Below are 19,255 nucleotides of genomic sequence, written 5' to 3' on the forward strand. Positions count from 1 at the left end.
AGTATGATTTTTTCACTTTGGAAATATCGTGCTAACCATAATGAACCAATTGTACGGTTTGTTGGGTATAAGGAAGGCGACTTCTATGATTCACTGGCTAAGAAGGGGGATGTAAGTAAAAAATCAAGGAAGAAGGGAAAATATGTCGAGGTATCATCGGATGAGGACGAGGTACTGAAGAAGACCCCCCAAGCCAATCTTGCTTCTGACAAAGAGGAAGACTTGGAACGTCACACCCCATCTCTTTCTAATTCCTGCCCAAAATTCCATATGGGTGGTGACACAGTCAGTTATCTTCAATCCCTCTCTAACCTCCCATCATACCATCATCTGTTGGCCACAGTTCAAAAACTTTCCAACACAGTATGTATAATTCACTACTTTTGTGATACAGCATTAAATTTGACTCTTTTTAAAAGTAAACTCCAGATCCTAAGGGCAAGGCTAGAAAGCAACATCTGCCTGTCTGGGCATCTTGGACGTGGTCTGAGCCCTATCTACCTCAAAATATGCACAATAATATTCAGGCGTCCATTGTGGCTTTGGAGGAACTAGGCAACTATATCATCAAATCCCGTGGTTGGGGTATGATTGTTGTCCTGGGCCTTGGACTCCTCCTTCGTGAGTGTCGCTGCGCTCAGGAGTATGAGGCAGATGAGGCTGGAGATGATGTGCCTCAATATTTGGGCGACTCCATCCTTGGCATAGAGGTAGGAGATAAGGTTGAAGAGGCAATTACCAGAATCCAGGTGAAGGTGGATGCAATGCTTCCAGATGGTAATGAGAAGCAGATGACAGTGGGGGAAGAAGTTCATATGAGGCGTCTGGAGAACAAAAGGCAGGTGAAAGAGAGGAGGGAGGTGGAGCAGGCAAGGGTGGCAGAGGAAAAGAGAGTGGCTGAGGAGGCTTGGGTTGTTGAGGAGGCTTGTGTTGCTCAGGAGAAGAAGGCTGCTGAGGAGAAGAGGGTTGCTGAGGAGAAGAGGGTTGCTGAGGAGAAGAGGGTTGCTGAGACGTCTCGGATCACTGAGGAGAGGGCTGCCACATCAAAGAAGGCAAGCAGTACTAACACTGGGGGAAAAGGGAAGGGTAAATGCCCAGCAACAGATGTGGATGATTCAGTCATGAAAAAGGTGAAGACATCTGCTCCTCCTAATCCTCCTCGTCGCTCTGCCAGAGACAAAGTAGCTTCAAAGAAGTATAAGAACTGAGACATTATCATTAGCACAATACCTTAGAATTCCCTTCTTGCAGTTTGTTGTCATATACACCTCGATTTTCATGTATATTTTGAGTAACATTGATGTTAGCAGAGTATACACAGAGGAAATGACCAACCCACTGATACCTTATTGGCCTATTGGCCAGCCAGTCTGTACAGCATGTAGGCCATGGTCGGCCGCCCTCCTGATATTATATTGGCCCAGTGGGCCAGCTACCCTATGCTGTATGCAGGGCAGGGGCGGCCGACACTGAACACTGTTTGGCCCATTGGGCCAGCCAGTCTGTACAATATGTAGAACATGGCCGGCCGGGCTACTGATAACATATTGGCCCATTGGGCCAGCCAGTCTGTGCAGTATGTAGACTATGGCCGGCCGGCCTCTGAATAACATATTGGCCCATTAAGCCAGCCTCCCTAGTCACCATGTAAGGAGTGTAGGTAGACTGTATTTTTATTTTTTATTCAGTCACCATTTATATTATCCCATATGAGATACATCTTTGGTTACATGAGTGAGGTTGGCTAGACTTACTCCTGTATGGAATCTCATTTTATATTAGAGAATTTAGGACAGCCTGCATAAATATTCAGGGTGCAAGGTTGGCCAGATCTACAGTTATCAATTGGTCCATGAGACACTATCACTCCAGGATACAAAATGCATCTCACACATCCACAATTCACTTTATGGCCTCAATGATACCTCTGAACTGCTATTTGGCAACTGATAATGATTTTGCTAATGAGTCACATGTCTCATGGAGTGATAATGAGCAAAAAAAAGGTCGCTTCACTGTTTGAGTGTTGTCCATGAACAGTTTTATATTTTTCTCTGAAACTTCAGATATGCAATTTTGACATATACTACTTGCTGGGAAAAATACAACCAAGTTTGTATAAAGTGTTGTAAAAGCACAGTACTTCATTTTTCAATTTCACATCTCAAGTACTGATTGATAACTGTACTTTGATATGCTGGTTTCACCTATATAAGTAGCATAGAAATATCATTCTCTATATGAGGCATGAACCTGCAGGGGTCCTACATCATCAGCGAAATATATCTTTTCTACTTATGGGGGGGTTCTGCATGACCGGCCTATACAGACAGTGCAGAGATATCATGTTCTGTCTTAGGCATCGGCCTGCAAGGTTCTGCATGGCCGGCCTATACAGGCAGTGCAGAGATATCATAGACATTGGCCTGCAAGGTTCTGCATGGCCGGCCTACACAGGCAGTGCGGACACCGGCCGGTGTCCTGTACACCTGGTTTTGCAGGCCAATGTACATGTCCTATCAACAAGTTATGCAGTACTATAAGACTGAAAGGTGTGACCACAGCTACCACTATTACATGCAGTTCAATGTAAGTTTTGTGGCCTCGTGTGTGTGTATCAATACTAACCCACCTACCAACACATCACAGAATAACGATGTCCCAAAACCAGTGCAACACAAACCTTACCTCGGTGATCTCTTGGTGCACCTGATGAAGGGTTGCTATTTCAACGGACCGAAGTCGATCGGCACTGTGTTTGCACATAAATTTGTTGATATCACAAAGAACTGAGACAATTGGCCTGAGGTCCCCATTCCTATGGTCGCTTTGACTAGTACTTCGGTAATGTGTTCTGATTTAGTGGTGTTATGTCTTAATCGAAATTTTGTAGGTGTATGCAGTGCTCTTTTGGAAGGCCCAGGGGTCTCCTCCTAAGTTCAACTTCACGGGGAACCAGTTTAGCGAAGTCTATGTTCTCCATGTGCAATTTCTCAAGGGCATGAAGACAAATGCCCCACACAAATTCCACAAACTCATGGCGGACATTTTTGCTACAATACAGTATGTACAATTTCTTTCTCTGGCCATCTTAATTCACCCCAAGTCTTGTGCTGGCAGGGACCTCATGCACATCAAGAAGATCACTACTGATTTGAAAGATGATGCACTCGCATTCCTTGACTTCGATGGGATGGACGAGTAGTAGGTATTCAATGGTGGTTCACATTGCTACTCTCAAAGTTGTCTAATACAGTACATAACTCACTCTCACTCATAAAACTAGAAAAACCTCACACATAAGCTGAGGCCGCAAACAGCTGACCTGAACCAGAATTTTGGACTCAAAGAGGCCTTGCTCGAGGTTGCTGCCATTGACTTTGTAACCTTCATACAGGAAAAGTGGCCATGAGTTTTCCGACACGATATAGTCTGATGTTCTATTGCGAATGCCAGCCTTCACGCTGTCCAAGCATTAACATTGTACAGTAATCAATGGAGGTTATTGCTCACAGATTATTATCCTAATCCCATTCAGAAGGGCATAGCAACTTCCCAGAAACGTCGTGTAGGAAGCTGCACGACTGCTTGTCATCAGATCAAAGTAGCTGGGAAGGGTGAAAGTCTTCATTGAGCCATGTAGCGACTAGGTCCTTGAGAGTGGAGGTGTCATCACCGCGTGCTGCATCTGCACCTCTCTTAAGCTATAATGTTGTCAATGTACAGGGCGAAAAGTCTTGAAATTGATAGTACCCACCTTTTTTTTCATGTCTTCGCAATCATCGACGTCAAGTTCTGCAAGCTTCTCATGCAGCCAAGGCAAAACCTGCGTGAGTAAGATGTAGCCATATTGTAAGCGGTCCTGTCTAAATGGCAAAATTGAATGCACCATGGAATGAAAAAGAAGACATACTCTCTAGTGCTTTCTTCTTGCTCCTCATACCTGTGGTTGTTTTTGGCGATCAAATCTTCCAAATTGGTATAAAGCACAACAATATGACGAATCGCCCTGCCTTGCGCAATGTAAAAGGTTGTCTTTCTATGAGAAGCAAGAAAAATGAGGTATGGGGTGAGCAAGGTGGTAGGTGACGCACATATTACAGTGACATATTTCCATATTATACGGGTCACCCGACCTACATAATATCCCATATAAGACAGGCCAGCGGATGATGGACTGATGTAATGTATACCCTCAATGTTGACGGATGGGCTGGGAGGGATATTATTTCTGATGGAGGCAGGTGGGCCCATGTGTGGAATATGTAGAGTAGATGAGTGGGCCATTGGACATGAATATTCTATAGACAGATGGGCCGAGGTAGTTGGATATTATGTAGATGGGTGTACCAAGGTAGGTGGGTATCAGAGAGACAGGTATGCCGAGGGTACTTGTCATCACATACACAAGTGGGCCCAGATATATACTATATTAGATGGGTGGGCCGGCCGAGGGTACATTGTGTCACATACACGGGTGGGCCCAGATATATATTATCTTAGATGGGTGGGCCGAGTGTCAAGGAAGGTGGGTATCAGATAGACGGGTGGGCCAGCCGAGGGTACTTGTTATCACATACACAGGTGGGCCTAGGAATATATTATATTAGACGGGTGGGCCGAGGGCGGTATATAATATAGACAGGTGGGCACAGGTGAATGATAATTGTAAAAAAATGCAGTACCGATTGCTGAGTAGCTAATTCGGGTGAAGCGTAATGAGTTCCTGCAGCTGCATGTTCATTACTATTGCATTGCTGTATGAGAAGCAAGGTTCTGACTACCGAAATTTGAGTGAAGTGTACTGAGTTCTGAGACCCAGGTGTCAATAAACAAATATCTGATATCCAGCACACTTCCAATGATCGGGTATTTCATTGAGCAATGGGTGGTAATATATCTTCGACAGCCAACATCATGGAAGGTTCTCTTATCAGAATCTCATGTTCACCACCTACCGAACACCAAATGCCAAGTTCCGACTACCGAAATTTGAGTGAAGCATGCCAAGATCCGAGCCCCGGGAGTCGACAAACAAATATCTGATATCCAGCACACTTCCAATGATCTGGTATTTCGGCTCCCTTATCTGATCCTGACTATCTCCACCCCCTTTAACACCAACCTCTGGTCCAGAATTCAGCTTCTGATTTCCCAATATTGACTTCATCATGAATGGTTCTTCCACTTCTGCAATTGAAATAAGCCTCTGGCGCACTTGGGCCCTGACAGTCACTCACGAGGCATGTGAATATACTGCACAGAAATTCAATGCAGAGAAGACAGGAGGAGACCCGGTGATACCTTCTCCTAACCTAAACACTGATCTAGTGATGGCCTGCAATCAATTGGTAGATCGCCTCATAAAGGCATGTAAAAATCCGAGTGGGTCTTCCTGCAGATTTGGAAAATTCATTTGATCATTCAAATTCCTTCATCACAGTTCAGATGAACATCAACATTGGAAGATATAGCAGATTGATCTCCCCGAAGAACACCATGCACAATGAGGAGAAAGAGGAGAAGTTGCTTAAGAGATGTCCTCCCGGCCATAAGGGGACAAGGTTTGTGGACATACCCGCCATCATTCTAGATGTGTCCAGCACCATCATCACATGGTACCTCCCAGACGCCCTGACAGCCAAAACACAGGTGTGTGATATAGATTGTTACTCAATATATATTAAATACCCAATGGTAACCACAGAAGGAAATTTTGGCAGCCACCCTCCGAGTTTGGAAAGAAGTATGAAGGTTGATGGGAATTGGCGAACCAATCCGGAGTGGTTCAAATGCTGCTCGGAAGATGTTGGCCTACCTGCCGGGTGCATTAATTTATCTCTGGCATGGTTTCAACAGGGGCATAAGATAGGATTTGATAGGATGATGATTTTGGTAGTTGAGCACACCAATCCCATAGAATCTAGCAGACACGGAGGTATCTGCATCATTAAAGGGACCATTGTCCAAGGGAATCCTAAATGCCATTGCAAGGCTGGCAGCCATCGCATCAGCGGCGCTCAGGATCATGCATCCGGAGCAGTACTGGGCAGGGTTACAAACATTTTCAAGCCTCGGAGAAAAGGCAGAAAGCAAGGAACTGCCAAGAATGTCCAAGATCCTCCAGTACTGGGCATCCGTGTTTAACACGCTATCCATCATTTCCAATCGTCAAACCCCATATCGTATGATTGGATTTTCCGGAAGGATTGTCAGACATGGGGTTCATGAGGTGGAGGGGGATAGGGTTGGGTGGGCATGGTATATGAGGGACTCTGTTCATATTTATGCCAGGGTTCCCTCATGCGGATGGGCTAGGGTGGATTGACAAACCCTACCACCATGTGGAAGATGAAACAAGTAGAAAGTGTAATTACCCGCATCAGTACCTGCTTTCGACTACCAAGTATGAACTGTCTCTCTTGATGACACTCGAGGTCCGAAATCCATAGCAGATGCATACAATAACTGTCCAGAGCCTTCCGTGTCTCTTGATGATACTCGAGCACCAACACATTCAGCACGAGAGAGTGGGGGTTCAGTTGTGGGGCGCAGTTACAAAAGGCCGGCCCTGGGTTGGAGTAGCACAGAAGATATCATCGACCTTACCCTAGGCAATGCTAAGAAGAACGGTCTGTTGCAAAAGGAACCTACAAGTCAAAAGGGCACAGAGAAGCAAAGAAATGTAAGTATGAATGCTGCTGTACAAATTTGAAAATGGTACTGGGGCGATGGCTATCATTGTATTTAGACTCAGATCCTATTGACAGTCATCAAGGCCAGGAGCTCGGTAACCGGGTCTTGGCACTCGGGTCTTGATATTTGGACCTCGGTAGTTAACTGCCAGGAGTCGGGAATCGATAATGGAGATCTGGAACTTGAAGTTCGATATTCAGCAGTCAACATTCGGCACTCGACACTCGGTAGTTATGTTCCAGGAGTCAGGAATTGGTAATGGAGAATCTGGAACTCAGAGTTCGATATTCGGCAGTAAACATTCGGTACTTGACACTCGGTACCCAACATTTTGGAACTCGGTCATCAGGACTTGATATCCGGCACTCGGTAATCGGGACTCGATATCTGGAACTCGACACTCGATATTCGGAGTTCGGTAAGTGGGTCTCGGCACTCGGGTCTCAATATTCAGACCTTGGTAGGTAAATTCCGAAAGTTGGGAATTGGTAATGGAGAATCTGGAACTCGGAGTTTGATATTTGGAGCTCGGTAATTGGGTCTCGGCACTTGGGTCTCGATACTTGGACCTCGGTAGTTACGTTCTGGGAGTCAGGAATTGGTAATGGAGATCCGGAACTTGGAGTTTGATATTCGGCAGTAAACATTCGGTAGTCGATGCTCGGTACCCGACATTTTGGAACTCGGTAATCGGGACTCGATATCCAGAACTCGGTAATCAATATTCAGAACTCGACACTTGATATTCGGAGTTCGGAAATCGGGTCTCAGCACTCAGGTCTCGATATTTGGACCTCGGTAGTTAAATTCTGGGAGTCGGAAATTGGTAATGGAGATCCGGAACTCGGAGTTTGATATTCAGCAGTCAGCATTCGGTACTCAACACTCGGTACTCAACGTTCAGAACTCGAAACTGGATATTCGGAGTTCGGTAATGGGGTCCCGGTAATCAGGACCCGATATCTGGACCTCGGTGGTCAGGACATGGTGATGCACATCTGCACCATTTATTTCGGGACTCGCCATATAACATCATGTTAGATATTGCAATGTTTACAAGCAATTTTCAGTACTCATAAAACACATATGCGACTTGCACTTCAACATTTCCAACTGAGTGACTAGAGCTACTCTCCTCTGCCTCTCTTCAATCTGTCCAGCATGGCAGTGTAGATTTGTATCTCTGCCATCTTGTCACGGATGCCCTCACGTTGCTCTTCAAGTAATGTCAGGAGGCATTCTCTAATCCACCTCAGTCCCATCAGTGATGGAACTGAGGTATGATCCACCTGCTCCGGAATTGTCAGACCATCATTCTCAATGCCATCCTAGAGCAGATCAGTCATGAATCAAGGAAATGGAATAAGAATCTTACTAGCCAATGCTGGTAGTGAAAGATACAGCAAGTCATCACCCGATCCCATTGCCATGGTTCGTTCGGGATTTCAGTTTCTCCCATCCACCATGGGGTATCATAGCCGGATACAATCCAGGATGGATCTCTGGGATCTGCAATGTCATGAAACAAACAGATGTGATAGGAAAAGATGTGATCCGGAACCGTGTTCCAGGTGTGACCGGGAATCAAATGAAGAATATGAGCAATAGGGCTGGGAACGACCGAAATGATGTTCCTGACAGCTGAGTACTGGAGGATGGGCATGACAAAAGTCTGTGGAAGATGTCAGCATTAACCACCAGTGTCGTCAGGGTCTTACAGTGATCTCCCATTGCAGCCCAGCTTTGAAGTGCCTGATCCGAGCCAAAGGGGGAAGATTGTTGTTTGCAGCCTCTGCCTGATATTGGGAGATGGATGCGTGAATGTGCGATGCAGACATCAACATAGTAGCTGAAATGTCTGCAGGAGTGAGAGTGAGGGGCCAGTACTCATTGAGGGAATTCTGATTGTCAGAAGTGGATGCAGGAGAAGGATATAATTCAGGCATGGCTGATGCAGGAGTATCACACTGGCAATGACAATGACAGTTGGTTCAGATGTGAAGATATCATCCACTGATGGATGGATAAATTTTTCAAACTCTGACATGGGCTGATCCGGCCAATTCCCGGGACTAAATTTGTATATCGAAATGATTGTTATATCCCATCGGCAATAAACCATTCATTCATCTTGGGAATCTATCAAAACAGTCTGCAGGTGTTGAAACGCTGCCTGGGCGTCCTGCGCCAGCAATGAATACATTCAGGGTTGCCTTCCGGAGTAGCATGCATGACCCGGAAGTCGTTTCGTGAATGATTCCTGCATCTGGTCGCCCCATTGGGTTGCTTTCCACAAGAAAAAGTTACATGTCCAATCCATCTCGAATTGGACCAACATCAGCTCTTCCTTCCATCGATCCTGTAGTGCCTTTGCCTGGAGCCAGTGAACTTGGTAAACTTCATATTTGTCCGGTCAGCTCAATGTCAGACGTGTCGAGCATTAGGGAACTCACATTCCTCATTCCATGATTGATCCGGACCATGCATGTCGACCTCGATGGACCAGAACCACATGAGGGATTCATTTCATTGACCACGGGCATTCGGATCACCCACGGCAGTGCTGACTTTGAGCTGCTCACAAAGCAGGGGTTTGTACTTCTGAAGTTGGCCATGCCTCGTGTCAAGTTTCATCATTTGTGTTCTGGTCTTGGTATATATACTCGCATGCAGGGAGACAGCCTGCTGCACTAACGTCACCTGCGACCAGGCTCGAGTTTTCAGGGCTTGAGATTTGGCTTGCCTGACCGTCGTTCGGAATAGGACTGCCTCGTTGCACAAGTGAATGCGGAGGTTGTGAAGTGCATCATTTGCCTGCCCTTCGCGAAGGGAGATCTCCAGCAGAATGAGATCCTATGCCATCAAGTGTCTGCATCAATCTACCCCGAGGTTTGATGGCAATGGGATCGCAATGAGCTTGGGCGAGTTCATCCATGTATCAGATGTCTCAGTAAAATCTTCTGGGTCATCATCGAGATCATCTAGGATGTCTACGTTCAAGTTGTCATGATCGTCATCTCCATCGAATCCCTCTCCGAGATCGTGACAGCAGAATGTGTGAATCCATCTATCTGGCCTTGGAGACAATCTCGTTGCCAGGCAAGGTCTAATCTCTGTGTCTCCATAGTTCGTTTTCCGATTCTTTGGACCTCAATGAGCAATGCAATTTGAGCCTCCTTGATTGCCAACCCCATAGATATCGATGTCGCCACAGATCTCCGAGATGGTGCTGCATTATGGGCATTACCCTGCTCTAGCAGTCCAAGTTTGATCTCCTTTTTGCTCGGTGCTGAGTGCGAAATTAATTCGGACTTCTATGGAGACATGGTCAGCTTACCCTTCTTGATATTTATCTTGTAAACATCCATTGCCGCAGGATCATTTATTCTGCTGGATTGAGCGATCATCTTGTTGGCCAACCATTCTGTCTTCAAATTGGCGGGTGCTGCTTCATCGAGTCTGTCGATGTTACAAGAACATCTAGACGCTTGGGCCCCTACCATTTTTCTCCTAATACTCCTCGTATCAGCCCTCGCGTCATACCCTTACCCCGACCTTACCCTTGTCATCCTTGTCATCCTCGCATTCCCTTTCGCCCTCTACCTGTCGCTTCAGCAAAGCCAGTACATCTGGCCGGACCCTTTCGCTGACGAAGCATACCCATGCTCCGTTTCACCACCTGACTGATCCTGTGGACAGTCCCCCTTGCCCTTACCGTCTGGACGGTAACCTATGATACGATGCACGACGCATCCCCTTTGCCCTATTCCCTTTCTTGATCTCTGACTCGGTGCGCAGTCGCACATGCGACTTATACTTAGATCCGCAGCTGCACGATCGTGCCCCTGCATGTTTCACTTCTTATTTCAATCTTTGACTCACTTTCTTATCTAGCACGTTCTACCTCGATCGAACGTGCCTTCCCATTATAGTTATACCCTTTACCGATTGCCTCTCCCGGTAGTACGAGTTATCACCCGCTAATACGTCTCCTGTCCTCTATATAAACTCGCTACCATGTACTATATTCCCTAACTTGAATCTACTTGGTTCTTGACCTCCTACTCTTAACTGAGTGATCCTTTCTGCCTCGCCAGCAGTCTATATTCTATCTTCTTATCTGCTCATCGCGGATAAGCCTATAGTCTCGACCTTTACTCATCGACTTCGTCGACGAGCAAAGCCCCTGTTAACTAGTCGGACTTCTGTCCTTCTAATTAACGACGATCCTTACGATTAACCTTCGGGTGTCGTAAGCCTAGGCCGATATAGCTTATCGTCTTGCACCCGCGTGACATAAGCTACCCGATTTGGACATAGGCGTTAAATCGTACTTGCCGAAGACACGCCAAGTACGACCCCTAACCTTGGGCTAGCCCAAGGACGTCCACAGACCGTTGACGACACAAGCTCTGTTTGAGCGTCGCCAACAGATACCATCCAAGTCGTAACAGTCGAAAGCCTTTTCACTTTTAGCAATGCAATTTTTTCCCTGCTTGTATTTACGGCAAAGGGTCCTTTTCATGTGGATCATCTTGCAGAAGTTGGAATCATTCATCTGAAAATCAAGACATTCCTGTCGATGAGGGGACGACATTCCCTGAGCAGTGGGGGAAATTAGGTTCAGATGTGCCCAGAGAGTCTCCATGATCTCCCCATCTATCCGGCCAATGCCTTCAATGAAATTCGACGCATATCGGACATAGCAGCTGTCTTGATGTCCATGCACGTGCCACAAACCGATGCTGGGAATGATGGTCAATTCCAGTACCATTTCAAGAAATCGGCTTTGATCCACCTGAACCCGAAGGTGCTTGTTGTATTGACAGTTGATGTCATAAAAGGTGACAGCCCTGGTAATGCCTTCCATGTTGTGCTGGGCAGCCTCGCAAAGGGCATAATCCATGTTCATTTGTCTGCAAACGATGCATGATCAACTTGTGAATGTAGAACTTCATGTTCGGCTTGCCTTTTGCCTTTCTGGAAATTGACCATCACATAAGGCACAAAGCAGCCATGGCAGGCACAAGCAACTCCCCCGATACCTGTCGACTCCAGCTTGTGCCGAGTCGCATTTGCTTGATTTACTGCCCAGTGATTGTTGCAGCTAGATTTTTCCAAAGTGTCAGCAGCCTCTGCAAGATGCACTTTATACCTGTCCTTTCCCACCATGAACCCCAGCCCATCTGCAAGCCATACTTCATCAAATGGCTTGATGGGATGCAAGTGTTTGGCTTTGAAATTACTGTCCATCACAAATGACCGGGTATATTTCCAGCTTGGAGTTCTTATCATCACTTAGGTCACTTAAGTATGAAACTAGACTCACTCATCAAGTGTTTCATTCCCTGACAAGGATATGTTGATCCCAGGCGGAGGACATGTTAGGCAAAACAATGCGAGATCTCTGGCATTCGGGGCATTGAAACGATGACCGAAGCCATGCCATTTCATGGTCTTCAACTGCCTCCACTGTCAAGCGACTCTCATGAGCTCTCTGTATCAGTCCTTGCCAAGTGCCTTGTCAATATAATGTCCTTTAGATGAAGGAGATATATAATTACTGGAACAAGGTGAGGAAACATGCTGGAGGTCATTCGCCGGAGCTTGCTGTAATAGTTCATTGTGGAGGTGCCGCATTCTAGGTTGTCCAATAGAAAATTGTTGAGCACTCTGAAGGTGAACACAGTCTTCAGTTTGTTGAATGATGCAGGGAAAAATCCATGTTGAAACATTTGAATGTCTGGACTCATGGTGTTTGGACAATCGCATCATCGAACCTTGAGGCGATGAACTCTGGACTTGTCAACGATGACCATGGTGTTTTCCTTAGGCTGGAACTCTGGTCCCGACACGGATGGTAGATCTTCAGGCTCAAGCTGGTCCTCGGGTTCATCTCCTTTGAACAAATCCCCTATTTGCGAGTGCAGGACATTCTTTGCCATCATGACCAAGGCGTATGACGAGTCCGACATGAGCGAGACAACTTTACTCGAAGAACTGACCATTCCATTAACTGATCCAGTGGAAAGGATTGCGACAATGTTGACTCCTGCAACATCCCGTGCAATAGAGTGGCTCCCCAAGACAATCTTGACATTTGTAGACCCCATCCTGGTTGCAGACAACGCATCTCCTATCTTCTGGAGGAGCTTCTTGATCCAGGAGGTGATGCAGATATGATTCCTGCTTTGGGAGCCATTACCTCAGGTAGTCATTCTGGCTCTGCATGTGTTATACTTAGCAATGTTTGAACGACACTCCAATGGTTTACATTCACTTGCCATTGTTTTTGGAAGCTGCAAAGGCTCGAATGAGCCTTGGTCTTGCTCATAAGTATTATCAGGACAGTCTTCCCAAGTAGGTGGTGCCGGAACAGGCTGAAGTGTTGGTGATTCCGGGGGAGAGTTAGGCATGGACCTATAGGCATGTCGTTTTGCACTTGCAAGCAGGACCTTGACCCAAGTTTTCCTACCTTTTCTGCCCCTTGCTTCTACCCTGTGGGATTTTTGCAGCGGGGTGCATAGACCTATCTTCATCTTATTTTCGAATGTTGCAAGAACACCATTAGCTCAGGAAGATTGGTTGTTCATTACAAATTTATTTCCATTAATGGCATCATGTCCGATATGGGTTGATTAACCAACTGTTAGGCTTTGGTCAAAGTTGAACTTTGAACCAATATTAGTTACGCCTTGCTTACTCTCAGCACATTCACCAATCAGAGTCACCATGGCAAGATCAGGTCATTCCACTTGCTTGTCTCCTGGAAGACATAGGGCACGTCAACCCCAGACACAGAAGCTCACGGAAACCAAAATTTCCAAGCTGAAGAACTACCTTCCTGAGTGGACTTCTGCGAAAAGGAGCAAGAAGTGGGCAGTTTTCACTGCAATTGCCAGGGCTGCCAGGTTGTTTGCGCCAAAGGTGTTAGTTGTGTGGTGACTTCATACTAGATAGGTCGAAGACTTCTAAGACTTCGAAGACTTGAAGGACACTTCAAGGACATTACTATATTAGTAGATAACTTCAAGGACTTTGAGGACACTTCAAGGACATTACTATATTAGTAGATAACTTTGAGGACTTTGAGGACTTTGAGGACACTTCAAGGACAGACCTCTAAGACACTTCGGGGACACATACCATACTAGGAATTGTTTATATTTGTTTACATAGACTCGCCCATAGTGCAGAGTTCACAAGTCTTACATGCTTCGTGCATTGACTTTGAACTCTCAGGTATAGTACTTTACTTATTTACACAATAATATCATGTGCATTGACTTTGAACTCTCAGTTCTTCTAACAAAAGGTGGACCAAGGACAATGGAAAAAGAGGAAGCAGGTGATACATCCTTGTTGCGATGAGAAACAAAATTTTTAATGTCTTACACTTCCTTCAATGCTCAGATGTACAAGACTTGGTTGTTCAACAACAAGAAAAAGAAGGAAAGGAAGGATATGATAAAGTATGGGAGGAAATGGACGCCTAGGATGGTGATCTACCAGGAGAATCGGGAAGAGGTGCTGAAGAGGATCGAGGATGAGTCCGGGGCAAAGCCAGGAGATCCTGGTATGTTCACGCATTATCAGGCGGCTGTGAAGAGAGTCATGGCTGAATTGTCCGACAACGAGTTGGAGAAGGCGAAAGAAACCACCAAAGAATGGTCCAACAACTGTCCTCCTCCCAAGATACAAGCACAGGTTGCCCGTAAGAAGGGACCTACATATATGGAGCACTTTTTGAAGGAGATGTGGAGGCAATGTGGGATGAGAGTGTTTGTGTTGTCAGCTTGGAAGAATGAACAGGGCGAGGTGCTGTTCGGGATGTGAGTGAATTTTACCTGTCATCGCAGATCTTTCAACCCAAGATATTTCACGCAGGCACGATGATAATGAGGCATTAGAAGATGGGGACAGCTTCATGAAGACAAAGGACTGGGAGGACATCGAGCCGGTGTGGCAGGAGTATGTGCAGGAACAGTTCGGTGAGTGTTTAAACTGTTGATACTGGAAGGGATGTGTTGGGGGTCTCTGTGATAGGTGCCGGAGCACGGGAAGGTGGCCGACAGATGAAGGGAGGTCGCAAGAGAATCCGAAAACCAGCCTTCGAGCTCGACACTGACGAGGATGGGATGCCATTGCTTCCGGACATCACCAAAACAAAACTTGAGGAGAAGAAGGCCATAGTCAGGGCTTTTCTCACATCGCACTATTGTGAGTCAATCCTTGCTACATCCGGGACTTTGTTGAATGCATCGACATAGGGATTTGTTTGGGGATTGACAAGGCAGTAGTGCCATGGAGCGCCATCCTTCAATGCAGGATGACTTTGTGTCACAAAGATATCTTCTGGCGGATGTCGACTTGAAGGAGCCTTCCAAGTTGCAAAATTGGGACACGACAGCCCTCCTCAATTTCTGGTATACTCGGCAGGAGAAAGGCGAAGGATCAACATTCACATTCAAAGCAGTGGAAGAACAAAGATGGCGACATGGTAGCATTGGTCGTATCAGGCGGGTCGCCTTCCCATCAGACAGGTAAAGTCAAAAACACGCCAAGGGTAATCATCTGAAGCCCTAGGGATTCATCCTCCGAGCCTGACAGTGATTTCGGGAATGACACTCATCATACAGATGATGATGATGATGATGATGATGATGATAATGACTCGGCTGATGGTCGATCACCGAAAAAGAGAACCAGAACCGGAGAAGGTCCTTCATCATCACATGCAGAGACGGCAATCCCACTGTCAATTCCGAAGCCTTGCCCCGTCAAGCCGGCGAAACATGGTGCACTGCTGACATCACGAATGGGAGACCTCCTGGCAGGGTTAACCAATGGCAACATTGGTGAGGTTGACGATGATGTTGCAATGGAAGGGAGGAAAACATTGCCAGCTCCAAAAAGGATGTGGGGAAAGAAAGTGGTGATTGAGCCATCGGCGAGGACCACCCGGAGTAAGTTGATGCCAAAGCCATTAGACAGTACTCCTCGGGTGACAAGAGCAAGGGGAAGGAAGTGATGTACTTATTCCACACTGTCTCCCCTTATGTACATATCCATGTCATGCAATGGGAAGTAGGTTATTGGTGCGCCGGACTCGAAACATTGACCCGGTGATCGATACTCAGGCCTCGGTAGTCCTCGGATAGTGAATAAATCAGAAATGGGAGTTCCATACATCCATAATTAAGTAGTTTACATGACGTGAGTGGGTTCATAAACATTCAAAAGTTCACAGGTAATTTGTCTACTAACAGAAATTGTGTAATTTACATTTGAATTTGATCTTCAAACCTAAGAATGAGGGAATCTAATACCTTGAGCCTTTCGGAAGTCAAACATTCAGCTCATTGCAGCCTCCGGAGGTCTTCATCAGCTCTTCTGAGTTTGTCAGATGTTTCTGCCCAGGCAGTTTGGAATGGTCTCTCAGCCTCGAGTAGTTGTTGGATGGATGGGTCGGGAATATGTCTGTGTCGCTGTTTGTAATCCCAGACCCGATCTTGAATGGATTGAACTAAGAGACAAATTAGCAGAAAGATTATATCAGATACTCACTGCCCATGTGATTGTAAGACTCAAATGGCCGGAGATCCCGGACCATGGCAAGCAATTCTTCATAAGTGACATCCGGGTGTGGCAAATCACGTTTGGGAGATTTTGCCATCACTTGGGAGATGAATTAAGTAAGGAAACCTGGATGGTAGGGAGAAACCTACATGCCCTCGATACTACCGGCGCACCTGAGACCTCACCATCCAAATCAGCATGCTCCTGCTTCACCTCACAGTTGATCAGATCATCTTCAGGGCCTAAGTACATGTCTGGGTGAATGGGGGAATTTGGTTGATCAGGTTGGGCTGGAAGAGATTTATCTGTAAGGGTTTAGTGAACAAGGATGGTGAGATGTTTTGATTGACAGACTGGGGAATTCTGGCATAAAATCTTTATCAGGCCCGAGGTACAGGTCAGGGTGGATGGGTACATCTGGGTGATAAGGTTGGGCTGGAGGTGATGGATCTGTCAGGCTTTAGTAACCAGGGATGACCGGACTTTTCATTTCAATTGATGGACATACCCAGGATCTCAGTCATAATATCTTCATCAGGCCCAAGGTAGAGATCCAGGTGGATGGCTAGACCTGGCATATCAGGTTGGGCCGGAAGTGACTGATCTGCAAGATTTTTGTGTCAACATGCATTGTTAGATCATTTAAATAATACTCACCATGCATCCCAGCCATTAGGTCATCCTCAGGCCCGAGGTATAGGTCTGGGTAAACCAGGAGGCCTGGTTGATCACATTGAGCCAGAGGTGAATGATCTGTGAGATTTGAGTGACCATGGATGATTAGATTGTCATCATATCAATTGATAAACTGACCGGAAATTGAAGAAAAGACCTCCGGACCATTGGATGACACAGAACATGATTCTGGGTCATCAGCCGGCCCAAGACTTAATTGATCTGAGGATGTCCGGTAAATTGATAAGGTATGATGGATGTTGAACATACCTGTTGACATCCGGGACACGGTTGATTCATCCACATCCATTGAGTTATATTCAGTGACCGGAGGGTCATTGAATCTAACTGTAGCAGGGGAGTTCATGTTCTGTGATGAACTGATGAACTGATGAACTGATTATTGATAACTTCGAAGTTGAACACAAGGCGCCGGCAATTGACGAAAGTTGAACCACAACCAAACAAGGACAAACAATCAATGAAATTTTACATTGTTAATCACTGATCTTGTTTTTACTGAAACATCATCCTTGTGATAACTGATTTCAACCTGATCTCAACACTTTCAACACTTTCAATTGAAATACCATGTCTACTCCAGTTGACACCTCTTTGACCAGCATCAAGGAAATCACTGCCAAGATCATGGCCATCATCACCGGTGCTCGGCAGCTTCCTCGGGCCACAGCCACTTTTCTCTGACAACCCAGGTCAGTACACTTGTGGTATGTAGCATTGTCATATTTTCTCCACTTCATTTTTTTCATCATCCGGGTAGGCCGATGCGGTCCAGCAATATGGGAGTGGTCCCTACCTTCCAGGTCTCGTGTGTTTGTGCTCGAGGGAGTTAATTCGTGTTCGGGGCATGACTCCTCAGGCCTGGCCCAACTGGCACAGCATCGGGTATGACGATACCCATTTGTTGACGCACCCCTGGCGCAGCAAGGTTCTTGCCTGGGAGGAGTTAGGTGATCCCACCTTTGATCTCCCGGTCATGTCTGGTCCTTCAGAAGGTCCAATTCCTGTGGATCTTCCACCCTCGCCTGTCATCGCCGGGCCTTCTACCAACCCTGCCTCCAAGTCCTGGGAGAAGGGAAAAGGTAAGGCAGTTGTCCCAGACCCGGAACAGGAAATGGAAGGGAGTCGGAAGAGGAAGTCTCCAATGATTCCGGCACTTCCCTCCCAACCCCCGAAGTCCGCTATGAAGACTTGGAAGTGGGCGAAAACCCTTTGGGCCTGCTATGGTAAGTCGCACTTTTGCATCCGGCACTCGGATGAGTCCTTACAATGTGCTAGGCAATTGCCGGAAAATGTCCGGAGGTCATCGAGCCCCCTCAGGCAACTCCCGAACCTCCGGTAGAGGCACCCCCAGTCATCGACGCAAGTGATATACTCATTCCTGGACCCGTAAGTACACCATTGAGACTTGGTGTGTCTATGAACTGATGCCTTGCACAGAATAACCCTTGCCAGGCTTGCCACAAGATGGAATGGCCCTGCGCAACTCGGTTTGACAAGAGGACCGGCACCCCATGCATGTCCTGTGTCTACTGCACCACCAAGAAGATCAAGTGCATCTCCGTGAGTATGGGAACCCTGCCGAAATGTGTTCGAGGTCAATCCGTCACCCGGACCACCAGGAGGACCAGATCCAAGACCCCTTCCAAAGCTCCCTCCAAAGCTCCAGCCGCCTCACAAACCACCAGCCGGTGTTACGACTTGGATGGTATCTGTTGGCGATGCTCAAACAGAGCTTGTGTCGTCAACAGTCGAGGACGTCCCTGGGCTAGCCCAAGGTTAGGGGTCGTACTTGGCGTGTCTTCGGCAAGTACGATTTGACGCCTATGTCCAAATCGGGTAGCTTATGTCACGCGGGTGCAAGACGATAAGCTATATCGGCCTAGGCTTACGACACCCGAAGGTTAATCGTAAGATCGTCGTTAATTAGAAGGACGGAAGTCTGACTAGTTAACAGGGGCTTTGCTCGTCGACGAAGTCGATGAGTAAAGGTCGAGACTATAGGCTGATCCGCGAGGAGCAGATAAGAAGATAGAATATAGACTGCTGGCGAGGCAGAGGGATCACTCTGGTGAGAGTAGGAGGTCAAGAACCAAGTAGATTCAAGTTAGGGAATATAGTACATGGTAGCGAGTTTATATAGAGGACAGGAGACGTATTAGTGGGTGATAACTCGTACTACCAGGAGAGGCAATTGATAAAGGGTATAACTATAACAGGAAGGCACGTTCGGTTGAGGTAGAACGTGCTTGATAAGAAAGTGAGTCAACGATCGAAAATGAGA

The 19,255-nt window shown here is 46.5% G+C and overlaps 11 protein-coding genes across 11 annotated transcripts; 4 read left to right on the top strand and 7 right to left on the bottom strand.

Annotated features, from left to right (window-relative positions):
- Nucleotides 1-40: 40 nt before the first annotated feature.
- On the top strand, nt 41-1,208 carry EDB93DRAFT_1108864 (uncharacterized protein; the record flags this gene model as incomplete). The annotated part of the gene is made up of 3 exons (XM_041447891.1): nt 41-111; nt 344-363; nt 430-1,208. 3 exons carry the CDS (start codon nt 41-43, stop codon nt 1,206-1,208), a joined length of 870 nt encoding a protein of 289 aa, XP_041301491.1.
- Nucleotides 1,209-2,381: 1,173 nt separating this feature from the next.
- On the top strand, nt 2,382-3,205 carry EDB93DRAFT_1108865 (uncharacterized protein; the record flags this gene model as incomplete). Its single annotated transcript, XM_041447892.1, has 5 exons — nt 2,382-2,507; nt 2,536-2,589; nt 2,650-2,754; nt 2,894-3,063; nt 3,121-3,205. The coding sequence occupies 5 exons, from the start codon at nt 2,382-2,384 to the stop codon at nt 3,203-3,205; spliced, it is 540 nt and encodes a 179-aa protein (XP_041301492.1).
- A 69-nt stretch (nt 3,206-3,274) lies between these two features.
- On the bottom strand, nt 3,275-3,469 carry EDB93DRAFT_1095789 (uncharacterized protein; the record flags this gene model as incomplete). Its single annotated transcript, XM_041446727.1, has 1 exon — nt 3,275-3,469. A coding segment is annotated over one exon (195 nt), but the record flags the coding sequence as incomplete, so codon positions are not given.
- Nucleotides 3,470-3,599: 130 nt separating this feature from the next.
- EDB93DRAFT_1256491 (uncharacterized protein) lies at nt 3,600-4,287 on the bottom strand (the record flags this gene model as incomplete). Its single annotated transcript, XM_041453953.1, has 3 exons — nt 3,600-3,704; nt 3,758-3,866; nt 3,914-4,287. 3 exons carry the CDS (start codon nt 4,285-4,287, stop codon nt 3,600-3,602), a joined length of 588 nt encoding a protein of 195 aa, XP_041301494.1.
- An 884-nt stretch (nt 4,288-5,171) lies between these two features.
- Nucleotides 5,172-6,955, top strand: EDB93DRAFT_1108866 (uncharacterized protein; the record flags this gene model as incomplete). The annotated part of the gene is made up of 9 exons (XM_041447893.1): nt 5,172-5,385; nt 5,444-5,564; nt 5,594-5,652; nt 5,708-5,895; nt 5,921-6,185; nt 6,208-6,261; nt 6,295-6,437; nt 6,479-6,685; nt 6,752-6,955. 9 exons carry the CDS (start codon nt 5,172-5,174, stop codon nt 6,953-6,955), a joined length of 1,455 nt encoding a protein of 484 aa, XP_041301495.1.
- Nucleotides 6,956-7,823: 868 nt separating this feature from the next.
- EDB93DRAFT_1256492 (uncharacterized protein) lies at nt 7,824-8,642 on the bottom strand (the record flags this gene model as incomplete). The annotated part of the gene is made up of 3 exons (XM_041453954.1): nt 7,824-8,024; nt 8,072-8,368; nt 8,415-8,642. 3 exons carry the CDS (start codon nt 8,640-8,642, stop codon nt 7,824-7,826), a joined length of 726 nt encoding a protein of 241 aa, XP_041301496.1.
- A 257-nt stretch (nt 8,643-8,899) lies between these two features.
- Nucleotides 8,900-9,094, bottom strand: EDB93DRAFT_1095783 (uncharacterized protein; the record flags this gene model as incomplete). Its single annotated transcript, XM_041446725.1, has 1 exon — nt 8,900-9,094. A coding segment is annotated over one exon (195 nt), but the record flags the coding sequence as incomplete, so codon positions are not given.
- Nucleotides 9,095-9,692: 598 nt separating this feature from the next.
- On the bottom strand, nt 9,693-11,254 carry EDB93DRAFT_1095780 (uncharacterized protein; the record flags this gene model as incomplete). Its single annotated transcript, XM_041446724.1, has 3 exons — nt 9,693-9,985; nt 10,034-10,141; nt 11,134-11,254. 3 exons carry the CDS (start codon nt 11,252-11,254, stop codon nt 9,693-9,695), a joined length of 522 nt encoding a protein of 173 aa, XP_041301498.1.
- A 350-nt stretch (nt 11,255-11,604) lies between these two features.
- EDB93DRAFT_1243511 (uncharacterized protein) lies at nt 11,605-12,515 on the bottom strand (the record flags this gene model as incomplete). Its single annotated transcript, XM_041452155.1, has 4 exons — nt 11,605-11,974; nt 12,026-12,168; nt 12,261-12,444; nt 12,499-12,515. The coding sequence occupies 4 exons, from the start codon at nt 12,513-12,515 to the stop codon at nt 11,605-11,607; spliced, it is 714 nt and encodes a 237-aa protein (XP_041301499.1).
- Nucleotides 12,516-14,109: 1,594 nt separating this feature from the next.
- On the top strand, nt 14,110-14,532 carry EDB93DRAFT_1095792 (uncharacterized protein; the record flags this gene model as incomplete). The annotated part of the gene is made up of 1 exon (XM_041446728.1): nt 14,110-14,532. One exon carries the CDS (start codon nt 14,110-14,112, stop codon nt 14,530-14,532), a length of 423 nt encoding a protein of 140 aa, XP_041301500.1.
- A 1,523-nt stretch (nt 14,533-16,055) lies between these two features.
- Nucleotides 16,056-17,317, bottom strand: EDB93DRAFT_1256496 (uncharacterized protein; the record flags this gene model as incomplete). The annotated part of the gene is made up of 8 exons (XM_041453955.1): nt 16,056-16,222; nt 16,264-16,374; nt 16,425-16,580; nt 16,630-16,725; nt 16,784-16,879; nt 16,933-17,028; nt 17,089-17,172; nt 17,221-17,317. The coding sequence occupies 8 exons, from the start codon at nt 17,315-17,317 to the stop codon at nt 16,056-16,058; spliced, it is 903 nt and encodes a 300-aa protein (XP_041301501.1).
- Between the last annotated feature and the right edge of the window lie 1,938 nt (nt 17,318-19,255).

This window comes from Suillus bovinus (assembly GCF_016758785.1).
Source record: "Suillus bovinus strain UH-Sbo-P2 chromosome Unknown EDB93scaffold_125, whole genome shotgun sequence".
Lineage (NCBI taxonomy): Eukaryota > Fungi > Basidiomycota > Agaricomycetes > Boletales > Suillaceae > Suillus > Suillus bovinus.